At 40.6% G+C, this 19,915-nt stretch overlaps 1 protein-coding gene across 5 annotated transcripts in view; it reads right to left on the bottom strand.

Annotated features, from left to right (window-relative positions):
- fbxo41 (F-box protein 41) overlaps positions 1-19,915 on the bottom strand; it is a 66,169-nt gene that overhangs the window by 6,188 nt on the left and 40,066 nt on the right. For all 5 annotated transcript variants that reach the window (XM_040024076.1, XM_040024071.1, XM_040024072.1 and 2 more), the window contains exons 5-13: positions 14,529-14,602; positions 6,164-6,540; positions 2,745-2,983; positions 2,517-2,632; positions 1,455-1,607; positions 1,190-1,285; positions 978-1,096; positions 600-758; positions 308-423 (exon numbers count right to left, since the gene is read on the bottom strand). In XM_040024076.1, the coding sequence (XP_039880010.1) occupies positions 308-423; positions 600-758; positions 978-1,096; positions 1,190-1,285; positions 1,455-1,607; positions 2,517-2,632; positions 2,745-2,983; positions 6,164-6,540; positions 14,529-14,602 (1,449 nt within the window). The remainder of the gene's footprint in view (positions 1-307; positions 424-599; positions 759-977; positions 1,097-1,189; positions 1,286-1,454; positions 1,608-2,516; positions 2,633-2,744; positions 2,984-6,163; positions 6,541-14,528; positions 14,603-19,915) is intronic.

Here is a 19,915-nt window from a genome sequence, read left to right as displayed (position 1 = left end):
ATACTCAGACCAGCTCGCCTGGCTCAAACAGCGATCAGTATCTAAAGTCACTAAAATCACCTCGGTGTGAACTTCCACAGGTCACCTCAATCATGCACTGCATTTTCTAAAAATGGGAAATTTAATTTTAACTGAGAGGTTAGCAGGCAGGTTTGGGTTTCTGTTGGTTTCCTCCTCTTGAGTAATGAATGCCTGTAACTTGATTTTGTCTGTGAACAGTACTGGATGTCTCATCAGTAGAAAAACTGGTGTATCAAACTATGTATGTGAAGTGTGGGTGGACTGTGAGACACAAAGGTGCTGTTACCTGGAGCTTGTTAACCATCTCATCAAACAGTTTTCTAGCTTCTGGGCTGTTCGGGTCCTCAAAGTAATCTTCTATACCGATCTGAACCACAATGGATTTGAGGTTGCGGCAAACACCTACATAAATGGAAGGAGCGTTAACACACATAAGTAACAACACCGGCAGTAATGTAACAGCAAAAACATGGCTCTGCTTAGAGTTCTGCTTTAATATTATTGACTACACAGCCACACTAGTTAACTGCAAAGCTACTTAGCCTGATCTATTTTTTATTTTTATTTTTCAAACTCACTGTTGAAGTGGAGCAGGGCTTTCGGGGTGACTGGTGTGGAGGTGAGCACCAGCATCTCGAGGCCCTTCAAGCCCTCTCTGCAAACCTCTGCTGCCACCTCCTGGTTGATTTCACTCACATGGTCCAACTCTAACACCTGCAGGCGCATGCAGTTCCTCGCTGCAGAGAGGGAGGATTTCAAAATAAAACACAGCAGAGGTTACTGCAGGACACAAAGACTCACTTATATTTATAGGAGCTGTAGCAGAAATGCAGGTCTTTTAAACTAAATAATGTCAGGACAACAAAGAATGGACAAGACTCACAAAGTAATTAGATCAGTGAAGCTCAAACTCTAATTTGTAATCGCTAAGGAGAGGAATTATTATTCTAGTTTACCCAATGAGGCCAGTCCCTGAATCCCACACCCAGCACCGCCCACACCAAGAGCACGGAGGTGCGGCCAGCATCTTCCAATGGTCTGCAGACATCGGTTACTGAAGCGAGCGGGTTGTTGGCTGAAGGGAAAAGACTGGGTTTGAAATGTTCATTCATTTGTTTGCAATCCCATATTTTAACAGAGTTTCTGGGTATGAGATGGAGTGTGTTACCATGGATGTAATGGCGCCACCTGTAGGGATATAATGTCTCTACATCCAGCTCCAAGGGCCCAGATAACCTCCTGACCAACTGGATCTGTGGCACTCCTGAAACAGAATAAATATGCACAAATAACCAAATTGCACACAATATTATACAGATTAGAGCATGACTTCGGGATAAAAAGCAGGATAGTTTCTATTTGTTTTTATAGAGCGGTCTGAGTGTACGTTATTTCACAAAAGACAGGACCTGGATGTCAGTGTGAGAGTCTACCTGTATGTTACAGCCTGAAGGGCTCGGCAGTAGCAGCTGGCCAGCCAAAGGGAGCGATCAGTCAGCAGGTTGGGGCAGTGTGAAATCTTCAGTATCAGCAGGTTACTTCCTGTGGCCTTTAACAACGCCTCTAGACCCTCCTCCAGACAGCCACTTAGACAGAGATTTAAGGGAAGGTCAACAGAAAAAGACAAAGTGATTTTTTTGCCTTTTGACACTCCAAAAGTACCATTTATAGAATATAACAAAAAAGGGTCCACTAACATTTGCAGCATATCCAAGTTGTATCAGCGTAACCTGGGAGCACCTACTTAACTCTAATTCGTTTCCTTCACTCCACGTTCCACTCGTCCACTCATATCAAATATCTACTTTTCTACTTCCAGGAAATCATAACTGATCTTTTACATGCCGAGCATAATCAGGCAGCACGGAAATGTCAGTATTCATCAATTATCCTTCTCCTGGTAGCTTCCGCTTATCAATCACTCTTTGAGGAGTCATTTGGTATGTCACTTAGTTTGACAGTTTGCACAGCAATGCTTAATAAAGCCAAAACAACACACACTGCAGTACCAGGTGTGAATGAGCCACTAGGCAGGGATTTGAAAAGAGGAACTGAGCTTATCGGCCGAGCAGCGAGCTCCAGGGCTTTTTATCACATGGCCTGCTTGAGGTTTTCACCATGAGCTCTCATGTTAAACTGTCCAACAGTGAAAAATAAGCATACTAAAAGTCAGATTTTTGGTTTTTGTAGCTGAAGTTTTTTTTTAACAACTCATCCATTTTTGAGTTAAGATTTAAAGCTTTGAATTATTTTACCACGGACAGTTCAAGTCATTCAACTGCACCTCTCCACTGCGTCTCTGAGAGCTTTTCATACAGTCCATAGCTTGCTGACATTAGCTGATAGCTTAGCATTCCACCCTCTTGTCTGAAGGTGAAACTAAGTTAGCAACAACATCAAAACGCGAATCCACAAAGCAGTGGAAGACACTGTGGTGGGAGTGACCATATTTTACATGCAGTCTCTGGCAGCTATATGTTGGATGTGTGCCTCACCGTGTGCTTTTCAGGTAATCCTCCTTGGTTTCCTTCTTGCCCCGCTGTCTTGGTTTAAGGTTTTGCAGGATCAGAGAGTGCGTCTGAGTGCACCACTGAGACATTGTGCTAAGAAACTGAGAAAAAAAAATACATGTACATAAGAAAATACACCTTAAATAATAACAGTAAGCACATGGTTATCTTGACTGTTACATATATCACAATATCTTCATGTTCACTAAGCACCTTGGAAGAGATGCGAGCGTTCTCTAGCAGCACTCTGGTCCACACGGCTGGGTGGCGGGCCACAAACTTCCAATTGCGGCAGACCTCAGCAGCTCTCAGCAGGGTCTTAGTATCCAGGTAGGTGAAGATACAAAAGAGGGCAGCACGTATCTTCAGGATCTCTGGACTGATCACCTCATTGGATTTTGAAGGACTCTTTTCATGTCTGCATGGCTTGCTGTAGACGCCTTCAGACCGACCTGTGGGAATAGAAGAGTCTTTAATCCAGTTCCTAATCGAACTAGATTAACAAAATTATTGTGCAAATACAGTACTGTGCAAAAATCTTGAGCCAACACTCATTTCTTTATATTTTGCTTTAAAGGAGCCAGACTTTGTCTTTTGTTTTAAAAGAAAGTGGTCTTAAACAATAGTTCAATAGCTTTCTAAACATCTGCTTGTTCACTCACTCTTTCAGAGGAATGTTTGGGGGGGGGGGTTGTGTGTTAAACCACTTAGCACTGATCTATGAATCAGTCAAGCATACGAAAGCACCCTAGTCAAGGGAGGAACCGTGCTGTGTTTACAACTTAGTAAAGCACCCCTTTCTTTAGTTGAATCTAAGAAAAATACCAAAGATTACACTTTGACAAGCATCAAATATTATTTTTGCAACAACAAGGTGACTCCCAAAGATCTATTAGCCAAAAATTTGGAACATCTTGGAATATGGTGTACTTTCAAAACATAATGAGGAAGCTGGACATGTGGAGGAAATAACTATTTAGCATAGATTAACAATTAACAGTATCTGAAAGTCAAATCCTTAAGATATAGGGAAGAAATCCAGCTGACAGTTCACTGAAGCATTGTCAGAAATCTTGTTTCAGGCTACATTTACACTGTGGGGTTTTGTCAAAACTGAGGGAATTATGAACACAGACAAGAACCATTTTGATTTTTGACAATACTTTACCTTCAAAGAAGCGCTTTGAATGTCTTTTAAGAAGCCTGAAGAACTATTCCTAATTTTTTTAAACACTATTTCAACACAGCCTGAACCTTCTTAGGTTGAAAAATAAAGGCGGCCAGGTTAAACTCTGACTTTCAAGGTCAGTAAAGTTACACACACTGTGTTTTTGCCCTGTATGCTTATTTCCATGTATGTTTGCACATTTCAATAAATCACTGCAACTGTTTCCCATTTTTCTAGCAAAATGTAAAAGAAATGATGGGTGAGTTGAGACTCTTACAAAATACTTTAAATCCTCTTTAAAAAAGAAAAAAAACATTCTGTCACACGGTGGCGCCAACTTTCTGAAGGACACTAATTAACATTGCTCTTTTTTCACCTTCTCATCTTTTCATTCTGTGGGTTTTTATCTATCGGCTGACATCATGTGTCCATTCCTCTTAGCAAGATTGCTCCGAGATGACTCATTTCGTCTTTGGCCTTGGAAGGCGTCCGCTCGAAACCAACAGGGCTGCGAACCATTGCTTACACTCTCACTGTTCCTCGTTCACTCTCTCTTTGTCTCTCTCTCTCTCTCTCACACACACACACACACACACACACACACACACACACACACACACACACACACACACACACACACACACACACACACACACACACACACACACACACCACCTACGCTCAAGATTGCCAAGTGAACTAAAAAAAAGAAAAGAAGCCAAACTGTGTGTTGCATGCTGGGAAAACAACTCTGTCTTTGCTTGTAGATACATAAACCTCCATCACAACCTGGCAGAGACTCTCCCGATAAGAGGGACTACGTCAGAGCAGAGGGATGCCAGTAACATGATGAGAGGAATCTTTTGTATTAATGGGGCCGTTATAGCAGTTTACACGAATTTGTCAGAGATTTGGCCCAGTTTTGCTTCTTCGCAGACCGCCCCAGTCCAACTGGTATTTAAAATCCCAACAGCAGGTGGAAAAGATGGAGGAGCCACAGCAGTGAGTTCAAAGATCTTGGCATTACAAGAAGTTAAGAGAGAAATGCACAATCTGTGGTGGATTTCAGTTGTGCAGGAAAGACTAGCTGCCTAGCTTGGCTGAGCACAAAACCTAGTATGAGGGGAGGAACTGAGACAATATGACAGACAAATATCGCAACGCACAAAGGCACATAGAGGAAGAACAGCAGAGTCACCTGCAGCAATGTTTGACTTGATTTTCTCAGCATCTACAACAGAAACGGTGGCAAAACATCTCATTAAAAAGGACTCGAGATTTTAAATTGTGTTGGATAACATTAGCCTGTGAGCCTGCTAGAAATATTTATAGACCCTAAACTTTGTGCGTTTATCTTGTCCCTCGTTGCTTCATTTATTTTGCTTATCGGAAGCAAACGTAAAGAAGCTGCATTTAGCTCCAACACTGCAGATGGAGCCATCTTCCTGATGACCCCTGATGCACCGCAACTGAACTGAAGCTGTGTACCTGCACCGCAAACACAATAAGCATATGTGTGGTCCAATATTAAGAGTTTTTAATCATTTGTACCTATTTTCATGTTATTTATTGATTTAAATACAATTTATTTAACTTTGTTTTCTCAGATGGTATAGATTTTTTCCTTGTCTTGCATGAATATCACACGAGACCTGCAGCAGATAAAAGGCCTCAGTGATGAACCCCAATCAGTTTGTAGAACGAGCTTCGGCCACTGACGCAGCTCCAGCAATATTACATTACAGCAAGCTGACCCAGATCTACATCTGTCACTTCTATTATGGGACTCATTTCAAGGCCTCGACTCTGAATCCTGGCTCCCAGATATTAAATTGTAGGGAGTGTCGGATTTACAGGATGGAGATTTCTACTAATTTTCCTGCACTTGACAAACAAGCACCAACATCTGGGACCTGAAAATCAAGCCAACAAAGTACTAAAAAATGCAGGTCCTACAGTGAGTTAATCCCCTTAGACTTTTAATGTAAAATATCTATCCAACTTCACAGCAAAATTTAATATGTCAACAGAAAGTGGATACAGGCTAGGCTGCCATCTGTCTGCAAGGGCAGCTAGAGACGCTGATCAGCATCAAATAACAGTAAACTGGAGGCTATCCAAGAAGGCTATGCTAGTTTTGATGAACAAAACACTATTTTTTTTTCTTATTTATATGTTACTCAGAACAATTAGCAGGTAAATGTATCTGTGCACCCAGAAGTTTGTCAATGCAGCTTGAAAACAAGCTAGCTAGGCAGATCCAGTAGCAGCCCTCCACCGTCACATCTGACTCTGGGAAAAAAAACATCTGGCAAAAACAAGATGAGAATGGCCACAATACTAAACAGCCAACAACTCTGGCTTCAACAACCGCAGTTCAGAAATCGATGGGTGACCTGTCACCGTGGCTACGCCCATCTGTTACCCATCTGTCTACATTAACAACTTTCCAAAGAGCCCTTACCGGCGTTGGGGCGGTATGCTGCTCTGCTGTGAGAATAGGGCGCAGCAGACTGCTGGACTTCCGCCACAGCCCTCCTCTCTTGCTCCCACATCTCCACTTCAGACTCGGTGGTTCGGGAACCCACATCAGATACGTCTCCCTCCTCGCCTTCAGTGCTGTTCCTGTAAGGTCGCCGCTGCCAGTTCTGGATAGCCTGTTTACGAAGACCCCAGTTTCTCGAGCCGCATCCGGGTGAGCGTTCGTAACCCCCCTCATTCAACCGGCACTGCATGTGATAGTACTGAGCTTCAGGACAGTCCTCCATGGGATGCATCTCAACGCTATCACTGTCGTAACCTCCAGAGCCTTGCGAGACAGACTTGATCCTCCCTGATGCTCTGCAGAAAAAAAATACAAGGGAGGGTAATCTACAAGAGTTTGTTTTTATTGAATTGTCTAACATATAGATGACCCATCTTACATCTAATAACAAGACTTACTGTGGTAATAATTTTGAACAAATACAAACATAATAATTCACATACATATAGCAGATATTATAGAAAATAGCTTTGCTGGCTTTCATGCAGAGACCTAATTATCAAACCAATCTGTTAAAAATGAAGCTAGAGACCAATTGGTCCAAAAGTAACTAACAGTGTCTACAAAAAAAGCTTACACTTGAAATGCAACGTAAATATGACAAGTTGTGGGAGTCTTTTGGTTGTTTTTTACGGGAGCTATTTGAAGGAGTAAGTTAGTTCAGTCTTAGTTTTTTTGCACATTTGTCACACATGTTTCAGATCATCAGACAAAAACTAAAGAAGTACAGTCCTCACTTGTCTCACTTAAGGTCAGAGTTCACGATTTAACAATAAGAAAGAGGCTGGGCAAAAATGGCATCCGTGCACTACTGACCAAAATGCCTGGCCATCAGGTCACACCATGAAGCTCAAGAAACACTTGGGTTATGAAGCAGGACAATGATCCAAAACATACCAGCAGGTTCTGGAGCAGCCTCGTCGAAGTTTGGACTTAAATCTGATTGAGATGCTTTGGTATGACCTGAAACAGGCCGCTCATGTGCAAAAATGCTCCACTGTGGCTGAATTACAACAATTCTGCAAACAAGAGTGGGCCAAAATTCCTCCACAGCCGTGAAAGACTCATTGCCAGTTATCACAAACCCTTGATTGTAGTTCTTGCTGCCAAAGATGGCACAGCCAGTTATTAGGTTTAGAAAGCAATGACCTTTTCAGACAGGTAGGCTTGGATAACATTTATTTCCCTAAATAAATGAAATCACAATCTAAAAACTGGATTTTGCATTCATTCAGGTTATCTTTGTATAATATTAAACTTTGTATGTAAGTGTAACAAATTTGCAAAACAACTAAGATACCATGACAGCATCAATAGTAGGGGTGGGGGGAAAAAATCGATACTGTGTAGTATCGTGATATTTTGTTTGCTAATAATGTATCGATACAGGGACAGCAGAAATCGATATTTTGTTACAAAAAAGGTTTTTGTGGACTGGAACTCTGACGTCAGAGCATGTTGATCCTTTTTCTGAGCAAGAATCCTGACATTCCTTCACTGTCCAAATGTGTTTAACTTTTTTTTGGCAGCAATAAACATGACAGTTTACTTATTTTAATTTAAGACATGTTTTATTTTAATTAAGTTTAAAACTTTTTATTTAATGTAAAATTATATTTTGTTTTAATTTACTTTCAAATTCTTCAGTTGCTGAATCGGCTGCATAGTTTTCATAAATTGCATAGTTCAGAATAGCTATAATTGTACCAGATGGTTGCATTCAGTTAAGTTGGACTAGACTGTAATACAAACTGTTCAGTTTGTCAACAATAAAACTGACTGACATGAGAGAAAGACTGAGTGCAGACTTTGATATTAGATAAAATGAATATTGATAAAGTTTACCTTGATGTACAGAATCTGAATATTGCAAAATATTTAAAAAAAAAATTGCAATAATATCGTATCGTGCGTTAAGTATTGTGATAATATCGTATCGTGGGATGTATGGTGATTCCCACCTCATTCAGGCCTTCCCCATGCGGATGCTGGATTTAAGTCGACCAATTTAATGGCACATTCAAACATACAATTGCTACACACAAAAGTCTCAAATACACAAAAGACTTCACTGTTGTAGCTACTTTAAATTCATTAGCTACATGTTCATGTTCTTCTGATCAGTAAAGGCCTCAGGGCATTGCTAACAAAGACTAATATCCTCAGAGGTCCATTGAAGACAACATGAGTGCTGCTATAGAGTATGACAGAACAGGTAAGCTAGTGTCACCAAGGAGGAAGAGCCGCACTTCAGGTTACTTATTGTCAAATCAGGGTGACTTTTGTGAATACGAGCTAATACAGTCCTTAAAATAACCTCCCAGCTACCTCAAGCAATAAGCAGTTACAGTTATCAGCCTTTCAAAAGTAGGACATTTTTCTTTTTCTCTCTTTCTTCCATCTCAGTGCTTCTTTTTCTCAGCATAACAAGGAGAGCAAAAACGTCTCCATGCATCATTATAAGAATAAAAGTGTAAGAGAATCACAGGTAATACAGCAGATGACACTAACCAGAAATTCCAAGTCAGGATGCGCCAAAGTAGAAATCCATAAAATACCATAAACATCAATTTATATTCTCTAAAATTAAAATGATGATCTCACTTTATCGTTTAAACAACAAAACTGGGACAAACCTGGACTAAACTGCAGTCTAACAAGCTGTTTGTGAAGCTGCAACATCATCAACATGACAGACTGCACCAATATTAAAATCAATAAATACCTATAATGTGAAATGAATATATATATATATATATATATATATATATATATATATATATATAAAATAAGAGACTATGAGGAAGAATTGGTAATTTCAGAGTCCACATAGCATCAAACAGTAAATAATAAACAGCTCAACAAGCAGCTCCCTTCTGTCTCATCTTACAAAAATAACTAACAAGTAAATCAATATGAAAAGACTTGCACCAAGAACGTGACACCGTTACATCTGTACAGTGTACAGTTATAAAAGGTTTTCTTGGATGACACTACATACAAAAAAACAGCAGTAATAATAGATGAATAACAGAGTGGGAACTCTGCATACATGGTGGTAAAGAGCTACATAATACTGCACCAGCAGTCGTGACAGCTGCATCCACCGAACTGAGGATGAAAACTGCAGCAAGTCTAAACACAGTCAACCTCTTAGCTGCAACCCCTCCAGCTCACTGACAGACAGTGGTCCCACTGGTAGAGATACTGGTACATGGTAACACAGTTAACACTATGAATGCTACCAGTAGTATCACAGACTCCAATGAGCTCTTTAATGCCACTGCAAGGAGAAGGAACTATCCAGACTAAAGTCTCTCAAGAAAGCCCGGAGAGACTTGAGTTGCTAACAGAAGTTGATAGAGAAGTGCAAGAAGATATCTATCAGTGAGTCCCAGAGAGACAGAAGCCAAGAGTATGAATACTGTATCCTTCTCCAAATCGAGACAACAGGACACATGAATGAGTCAGCCAGAGCTGAGACTGAGCAAAAGTGAAAAGACAACAACATCAATGAAATGAGTCTGGTGGGCCTCGAAGTAGATGTCAAAAACACAGAGAGAGACATTCGGCAGACTGACTGGTTAACACAGGGCAAAACACTCCTGATGGTCAAGGATTCGTACAAGGGTAAAACACTAGTGAATTTCTAGCTCCTGAGCAGAGTAGACAAATAAGCAAAGCATTACTAATTGGTTGACTGTTAAATACAAGTAAGCTTACAACTCAGTGCCCAAAGCACAGAGCTTGACACTAGATCTGGCTAACTGGTCACTGATAACCTTCCTCACCAAGTGACCTGGACAGTGCAGAGAAAGCTCTGTGACAAATACAGGTGTTAGACAAGTTTACTTCAAAACTGACCCATAATCTCCCAAAAGCAGCACCATTTATGGTTGCAAACAAGCAAACCTGATGGGGTGGGGGTGACCTTTACTAATAACACAGGCACTGTTTCTTACTTCTAAGCTGACAAAGAGTGTAAGCATGTTTTTGTTTTTATGCATCCTCAAGAAACCCAAAGTACGCCAAGAAAATATCCAGCACACTATCACAAAACCAGCTGTCTGAAAAACTGATGCAAGTAAGGACGAATCCATGCTTTAAATGTTTGTACTACATTCAGACCCTACCATCCAAATAACACTCATCAGACCAACCAACATCTTTCCGATCTTCATGCTTCATCCTGTAACTTCGTCTTCATCACAATACATCAGGGTTTGAAGTGTTGTGTGTTCAGAGATGCACCTAAACGTAGATGGGTTGTAGCAAAGCAGTCTGGCCATTCTCCTCTAACCTCTGGCATCATTAACTGAACTGAAGTGGCAAGAACTGATACTTACTGGATATTTTCTCTCAAACCATTAGCTGCAATCCCAAGAGATAGCTGTGTGGGAAAAACATGGCAGATCAGCAGTTTCTGAAATACTCAGACCAGCCCGTCTCACACGGTGTTAAAACGATGTCATGCCCAAAGCCACTTAATTCACCTTTTTTATCTGGTTAGTTTGAACTTCAGGAGACTGTCTTCACCATATCTACATGCCTAATGCACTGAGTTGCTTCTGTATGATCGGTTGATTAGGTGTGTGTCATGGCTGCCGTTTTCATGTAACTTCCCATGTTTGAGTCCTGCGTTTGGGTCCTACATCCTGCCACACAGCCGAACTTTGACAGTATGTGATAATGTGTAGTTAAACAATGTACCTAATAAAGTGACCACCGTTTCTGTAATATTTCTGTTGAAACACAGACAGCTGTGATCAAGAACGAGCACATCAGCAGGTCCATTAGTCATTTCCCAAAATCCAGAATAACATTCAACGACATCCTAAAGGCATTTCAGCGAAATTCAGGAAAATAAAATGTACCCGAGTCACATCGATGGGTGTAATTTTTCCAAAATTTCAAGGTTATTCTTAATGTTATGCAATAGGAAGCAAAATACATGAAAGTTCATTCATGAGGTTTCACAATGTTTTGTGTAAACTTTTGCAAACTGACGACTGGTGTCCTTTTCTTTTTCACTCTGGATTGATGTTTGTGCAGCAATGTCTATTTAAACAGTCTTAAAGGAAAACAGTGACCAGTGACTTTGGATTGGCAACTTTTTATTGCGTGTCTTTAGTAAATCTTGATTATAAGTTTTAATGGAAGTTGTGCAAATTGAGTAATTTTGCCTGTAAAATGGCATCTGAATACAACCTTTATCCTTAAACAGCTAGGGATGGGTATCGAAAACCGGTTCTTGTTGAAAACCGGTTCCCACTGTTTCAATTCCTTGGAATTGTTTGCCATTTTTGTAAACGATTCCCTTATCGATTCCAGTCGCCCCGAATGACGTCACCACGTTGTGGAGCGTCATTTACCTGGCAGGAAACACGGCAGCTCAAACGCTAAAAAGTTTGGTCATACTTTACGAGAACGGATGACAACAGGGCAACTTGCAATACTTGTAAAGTAGATATTTCATTTAAGGGAGGAAACACTACGAATATGCAAAAGCATTTGCTCACAAAACACACGATGACCTTAAATGAATGTCGTGTTTTTAATTCCACTCCGGACTCGTGAATCTCAACCCAGCAGCAGCGGTAACGTTTGCACGTCCTCTCCCGTTAATACGGCAGGTAAATAATCAACTAACAGTGCATATTATGTTTGTGTTATATTACAAAACCTGCCATTAGTGTGCATTTAGGTGACCATGATGAGAGAGACAGACAGGGTCTGGCTGGCGCTCGCTGGCAGTTGTCACTGCAGTCTACCGGTAGCATCTCCTTTCAGGCCAGGATAGACGAATGTCACCGAGCAGTGACTAAGTTTGTGGTTAAAGGCTGCCACAGCAGATACCCCCGATTTTCAGTAAGTGAATGTGTTTAATTGTAGGCAGGGACATTGCTACAGAATAATTTATGTTATACTTTGTTATTGCTACAGAAGAATATTTATTTTATTATTTTACATTTACAATTTTTTTCCCCGGGGACCCTGTGACACCCCATTGAAGAGCCGTAGGCTGGATCTCTTAAGATCTCACTGTTGGGTTTGTAAGTCCATGCTACTCCTAAATTTCTATCTTGTTCAAAGAGAAGATATAAAACAAAGTTCTAAGCTAATCGACCTTAGTGTTCTCCTTTTAAAAAAAGAATCGATAAGAGAATCGATAAAGAATCGAATCGTTAAACAGAATCGAAAATGGAATCGGAATCGTGAAAATCTTATCGATACCCATCCCTATAAACAGCTATTAATAACCGAAGGCAGAAGGCTCACACAGTTGTTCTCGGGCGTCTGTGCGTGTGTCGTGCCATCACTTATTTAATGGGGAAGGCCTGACAGGCTCTGTGTGACGTCAGAGAAGGGAACACATTCGCGCACCAACTGGGGATGACAGTTGGGTGGGTACATGATGGCACGCCATGTGTTTGAAATCTCCAGTGGAGACCCAGAAATACTTCAGTCACACCTCGTGTAGTGAGACGTCTGACCTGCGCCTCAGCGCTGCCACTGACTGAGAGCATCTGTGACATGTGGTTTGGATAGATTCAATTTTAAGTCAGTTTTCAACACTATAGATTTGATGTTCTCATTAGTAGTTGGCGACTACTGTGCTCACAAATCTTCACATTAGGACTCTGGATTAAACAGTCTACTCTCAATATTAAAAAAAATAAATTCACATTCGCTCAGTTAAGGCTTTGCAAACACATGATCACTGACCACATGACATTAACTTTTCGGCCATTCTGAACATATGACTATCGTGGTGACAATGCAGGATCCAGTGAATAAGACCCCAGTCATACAAGCCTACAGACTGCACCGCCACCATCTGGTAAATAGTAGCCATCACGGAAAACTGAGTATTTCCCAACCTGTTATGTGTCATTGCTGGAGGTTGGTGGCAGCGACTGGGAACATGATCGCTAAAGTGCTAGTCACAGAGGCCTACAGTCAGTGACCCCATGGCAACCAGCAGGTAAAAAACACATATTCCCCCAAAACCTCTTTGTGATTGCTTCAGTTGCTAGCACATTGCTGCAGTCTCGTTTGAACGGATGTGTCGGCTTTTTCTACAAACACCAGTCGGCTCCTCTCTGCGCCATTTGAAACCTCTGAGACACAACTTTTACTTTGAGGCCAAACCTTCTACATGTCCAGCTTGCGTTGCACTTTCTCAAACTGTACTGATGCTTGGCTGATGTGAAAAAGTACAGGTTTATATTGGAATAAGCTAGCAAGGTTTGGGATTTAGCACTTTCTTTGCAAACAATTTCCCCAACCAGTTTCCATAACAACCAGTGGTTGTATAACGTCCAATGTGGCAGACACAAAGAAGCAATGCGAGTCCTGAAAAATCAGCTCTTTAGTTTAAAAACAACAATATCATGGAATACTGAAAAATGAATTGACATGAAATCTGTTACAGATTGTTTGCTCTGGTTAGAAGGAAAAAAATATATAAAGTTGATGATCTATATAATAATTTCCTGCTTTACTTTGAAATCTCTGAGCTGGTAACTAGTTCCTCTCTTTGTTTCTATTTTCCCGCCAATTAGTCACCTAGTATTTATAGAGCCCTCCTTCCTTCCGTCCTCTGCCAAACTCTCAGCATTTTGTAGAGCTGTGCAGTATTTTCTGTGACTTTGTGATTCTCTTGTGTATGATATCCTACTAGTTTTTCGACCACAGTTTGTCTCTTGCCTGCCCCTCCTGTCAAATGTTAGCTTCTTGAACTTGTGTATGACCCTAGTTTTGAACACTGAAATGAATTTTACTTCAGCCATAGAAATCCTAAATAAGAAGTATCATTAATTTAAACCAAAATCATGGCATAAAATGAATAAATGAGAGAAAGGGGAAAAATGTGTTTTTTGTTTGTGTGGTCCTCAGGATTAAGGCTCGGGTGGAGCGCAGGATTTATACAGAGAATAAACATCTGGACATTTGACATCTGCGTGTAACACTGTGTAGAAGAACACAAGACATTATTTACCATCAGAACCCGAGCGGTCACTATGTTATTGAAAATGCATTTAGTGAAAGTGCACATTGCTGTTTTTTGAGGGTTTTTTCCCCAGCAGTCACACATTGTAACATTCGGGGGGTCAAAAAATGAAGGCTTGCTTTTTGGAAGTATTGCCTGCCTCAGCATCTTGCTTTTGCATCCTGTTTCCAATGTACATCAACATGTGTTTCATAAAGCTCTTCATGGTACAATGGTACTATGAATGGATAACTCATGTGTCGAATGTACAGCAGTGTGTTGCTGACCCACCCTGTGCTGGGAGAGGAACGTCGCTCTGACACTTGGTACATTCCCCTCGTGCTCCCAGAGATGCTCGAGTTTCTCTGGAGAGAGAAACACAAAGAAAACAAAGAGTCGGATCAAACGTGTTATTAATAAAATGTCCTGTTTCCCCATCATTCTCAAACATTATTTTACAGGCTGATCTTTTTTTTATGATGGAGAAATGCGAGCATACATATTTTACCAAAACACAAAGTACAACAAGACATTTAATTGAAGGACAAGATACTGTACGTATTACTAACAAACAGCTGTCACAGTAAATTAGAACTGCTACAAAAATAAATCTAGTACAGAAGCCTGCTTAAAAAAAATCTCACTGGAAGTGGAATGAAATCATAGAAAATGAAACCGCCGCCTATTATGCAGTTATCTGGGGAAGGTTTTCTAAACGTATCTCAAACAGGCTCCGTTACTTCTGATTTTTGTCAAACAGAATACAATCATGACTAGAATGATTAACAAAAGTGGTTTTCTGATTAAAGGTAATTGTGTGTGATTCAGTGACGTGTTTTCATCACATTTCATTTTCTTGATTTGAGATGTTTTTGTACTGTACACACGAGTAAGGCATCGGAACAGGATCATTGTCGTGAATAGGTGTGAGTGTAACATGATCATTTGTCTGTATTAGCCACACGACAGACTGGTAACCTGTCCAGGGTGTAACCCACATTTTGCCACATGACAGCTGGCACAAACTCCTGCAGCCCTGAATTGGATAACCCAAAGCAAATGGATGGAAAGTAGTCAAAATATCTTTTTCTAGAGCAAATTGCTGGATGGACCTGACTGACTGAGCAATCAATACTTCTATCTATCCACTGTACTCACTGCAGAGAGAACCCTGCAATCTAAAATATTTGGTTGCAGCTCTGAGAGCAGGTTTTTAAAATGCATTTGCTTGTAAGTGTGCAATCTGACTCTCTGTGTTTGCCAGCGCAAAATCTTCCTTGTCGCTTTTTCACACCGTGCTCAAAGCTGCATGTGCACTGAAGTGTGCGTGTGTGAAGCCATGCCAGGTGGAACTCTGTGTACCAAACCGGCGACGTGCCACAGAGGGAAAATGTGCGCAAACACAGACAGTCTCCCTCCCTCTCTGCTCCCTCTCTTTTTCTCTGCTTCACTCACACAGCTTGTTTGTGGGCCACTGCCAGTGAAAATGGACCGTGGAGGAAACAGGCGAGCATCATCCGTGCCTTTCATTCCTGGACAGACTGCAGTGAAGGCAGAGCAGGAGCACATCTCCAAGAAATGGGTTTAATCAAATGCATTCATCGGGAGGTATAACTCAATTTGGGTGACTTAAATTCGAGCCAAACGTCAGCATTTGTCTATTTCTACCTCTTCTGCTCTCTGTTACAAACCCAAAACATAATAAAGAATCACAGTCAGATTAAAGCTGCTGTATATTCCTCTCATTCTTTGTGAAAATTATATTACAGTCAGCCTGGAAAGAACAACAGAGTGAGCAGATAAACCATCCCTTCTCTCACCACCAGTCCTAAAATACCCCTGTCACTCTAAAACCTGTCTCCTAGGAAGATGAGGGCGACCTTTCTCAGGCCATATAGAGAGGTGGAGACATCCTTGACAGTATAACAAGGTGCCAACCAGTTAGTGCCTCCACACTTGTACTTGTCATGCTGATTACTCATAGTCCTACAGTGCACAAGCATGGAGACAAGAAACTGACTAAATGTAGGTAGTTTCAGGTCATTCACAGGTCATGTGGTTCTCTAATATTTCAAATCACAACAACAATCACCTTGAGATACTTTATATTGCAAGTTAGAGATCCTACAATAATACAGAGAAACCCTAACTGTCAAACAACCTTTTATGAGCAACCACATGGCGAAAATGGGAATGAAAACTCCCTTTTAACAGGAAGGAAGGGACCTCTGGCAAAAGCATTTAACTTAGTGCAGATTTAGGGATTTCGTATTTAGTCACACTAAAGTACAAAAAGGAAGGCAACCTCCTTGCAACTAGTAAATAAAAAATAAGTATATAAATATCATATATAAAATAACCAATTGCAAGTAGTTGCAGCTACCAACTGGTCACCAAGTGTTTAAACATGCAACAGTATCAATCAGTTTCCATCATGAGGCGACTGCACATTTCACCTGATGGGAGGCAACCTTTCTCCAAACAATCACAGTCCAACTCAGACTGACTGAACTCTCAGACAGATTGGATAACCAACTGGTTTGCAAGCAACCGCCATGTCATTTATAAACAAATTCAAACTGCCGGCACATTGCAATCAGTCTGAGTCAGTCTGCACTGACGAACGCAACACATCTGCAGCATGTCTCCTTGTAACAGGGGCCTACACTGGTTATATTCTGGTTATGTTCCCATGTGAAATCGAGGTTGTTTATTTCCCATTTCATTTTGCAGTTAAATCTCCATCCTGCAGTAACTATGTCACCATCTGAACAGGAATTTCTGTGTGTATGAGGCTCTGGCTGAACTCTAAATGCGAGCAGTTAATGTGAATTTCTGTGCATCTTGCTGTCATCTGTTGCAACAGATTTACAACAGATGACAGCAGACTTGCAATTTTTACCATTTTATGACAGTTAATCGCCCATTAACCACACAGACTCTATGCCAATGCCAACTTCACCTCAATCAATCACAAACTGATTGCAGACTGGCTCTTGCAAAAAAAGAAGTCACTTTGAAAATGGAAACTGACTGCGAGTACTGTTGTTTCCCATCTTTAAAGGAACAAGATCGCAAGTTCGTTGCAACTATTGCAATAATTGTGATTATGGCACAGTCTCCAATCAGTGTTTTCGCTACAGTGTGACTGTAGCAGGCTTTTTGCCTGGTAAGTTGATAGTGGTTTATGGTGTTAATGTTTTTATAACCTCTTCTGAGGCTGTTGTGTTCCTTGATACCTGCTGGATTTGTCAGTGTTAGAAAGGTTTGTGAGCTATGATGACTACAGCAGAAGAAGTTGAAGAGAAATACTTGTTTTCTCCTGTTCTGTCAGAGTCTGCCATGAACTCGGATGAATGAAATGTGCATTAGTGCATTCTTATCCTCATCATGTTCGTGGGCTGCATAAAATGTTACCAAGAGCCACACTTTAAAAGCCCTGACCTTAGAAAGAAGGATCACTCTGAATCAATACATTCACTCTTCTGAATCACCCCCTTTGTCTGCCCTGATGCCCTGAAAGGTTCACTCGAGGATGAAAATGAGGTGAATCATATGCTACGGCCAGATCTCAACCCAAGTGAAGAGCTACTGGAGAATTTGGACTGATTGGTCAGATAACATCCAATAATGGAATATCATTTGGAAAACATGCGGCCACAGTGGCCCAACTCCTTAGTAAAACACTTTATTTTGAAGATTTGTCTATAATTGGTCACCTGACTATAAAGCGATAACCCGAGGACGCCGACATCATCTGTGCACTCGGAGACGGTAATCCTAGGACATGATTCCTCTCAGGCAGCTCTGCACCACATCACATCTGATTAAAAATCATGCTGAAATCTTGAGCGAGAGCAAGAACTGTTTCCATGGCAGCATACACATTAGTGCATTGTGAAACAGGTGACCCCTTTTTTTTTTTTCCATAAGTGTCGTACAGTAATTTGAATACGTGACATTAAGAACAGACTCTGTGTGCTTTTATAGCTTTTTTTAATCATCGTGTAATACGGCAAAACAAAAGCGGCAAGGAGGCATGGTTCAAGCACCGAGCCTGGAGATGAAGAGCTGCATTCCAGTTTTCTTTTTTAATAGGAGCACACTTTCTAATCAGGATGTACCGAGCTGCACAGCTTCACTGTTCCAACAGCTTTGATGCTGAATGCTGTAACAACTGTAAAACTGTACCTACTGTATACCTACTGTAATAATCCCTTGATGAAGGAAGATCACACTGATAGAGTATAAAATAAAATGCTTTGTATATTATCAGTTCAATATATACAGCTAGGCTTACCCCCATATCTTTGAAGAAAGGAATTTGTTTAATCCGTTTTATTTTAATTTAAAGCACTTTGGTTATAAATGTGCAATATTAATAAAATGCACTTGCATATATAGAGCACATGAATGTTAACAAAAGCTAATCTATAGAAAACATAATCTCTTGTACAACGATATAAGGACTCACTTTATATCCAAACAACATAACCTTAAATAAAAACATCTGCACATTTAAACATACGGGGGGAAAGAATATGGGGATTCTAAATATGACTAAACATAGCTTGCATCCAAATATCACGTCACGTTTGACCTCTGATCTCACTTTTAATTTTCACATCTGCCTTTCTAACAAGTTGACCGTAAAACGTGTTAGATATTTATAAGAGAGTATTGCCAAAGGAAAGAGACTGAGCTGTCTAGTTATCTAGAAATATCCCGTAGTATAATATGATATACTATGCACAGGTTGTTCGTGTCCAGTTATTTACAAATCAATACCTATTTCCATGATCTACTCCTACATAAAGTTTACAATACTATTAAAATATAATGCAGTACTATTCCCAGTATAGTAAATACTGCCCAGCAATGTTCCCTCTAAGCTGTGCACGTGCGCAATTGCGCACTGCTGGCACGGTCTCTGCGCACAGAAAATCTGTGTTGCGCACAAAATAAATCTAACCTACATTGAAATTAAAATTAATACTTTAACAATTCTGTTTTGCAGTGTTAGTCAGTGAGTGACTGGCTGCTCCAGTATGGGATTAGAACGATGCTACCTTATCCCATAGTCCAGCCAATAATGCGATTTACATTCGTATATACGCAGCTAATCAACGTCGTTGACAGGCTACGACAGCGTCCTTATGTGCCGACACCGGTGTTTTAGCTAGCAAAGCGGCGTGGCTGATGTGGAGTGAAGCCACGTTAATGACAACGTGGACAACCATTGGAGATGTGAGCAGGACAGACGGAACAATTGACGGGAAAAGTGTGGATTTTATACCAGTTTTTAAATCGTGTTGATAGGCCACGTAAAACCAGAGTTACGATAAAAATATCTGCAATGTTTGGTTTTCTTCCTGAATACTATCATTGTTTATATTTACTGCGGGAAGAAACGGTAAAAACGGCGTTTTATAAGAAAAAGGCTTGAAAGCCTGTGAGCAAAAACAAACTCCACCCCTCTCTCCCTTTCCTATTAGTCCAAAAAAGTACCATGTCGACCAATCAAAAAATGATATGGCAACGTGACATCTAGTTGTTAAGAAACGGGGGGAAGTTTTAGGAGTGACGGCGGTGCTTTGAGATGTGAGAGATTTGAGACGTTTAGCGCAAATCTTGTGTAGTTAGTGTGTAGTGTAGTTTTGTTGTGTGTGTCAGAACAA

This window comes from Simochromis diagramma, unplaced genomic scaffold (assembly GCF_900408965.1).
Source record: "Simochromis diagramma unplaced genomic scaffold, fSimDia1.1 OVJJ01000302.1, whole genome shotgun sequence".
NCBI lineage: Eukaryota > Metazoa > Chordata > Actinopteri > Cichliformes > Cichlidae > Simochromis > Simochromis diagramma.
This window is presented reverse-complemented; position numbering and strand designations above follow the sequence as displayed.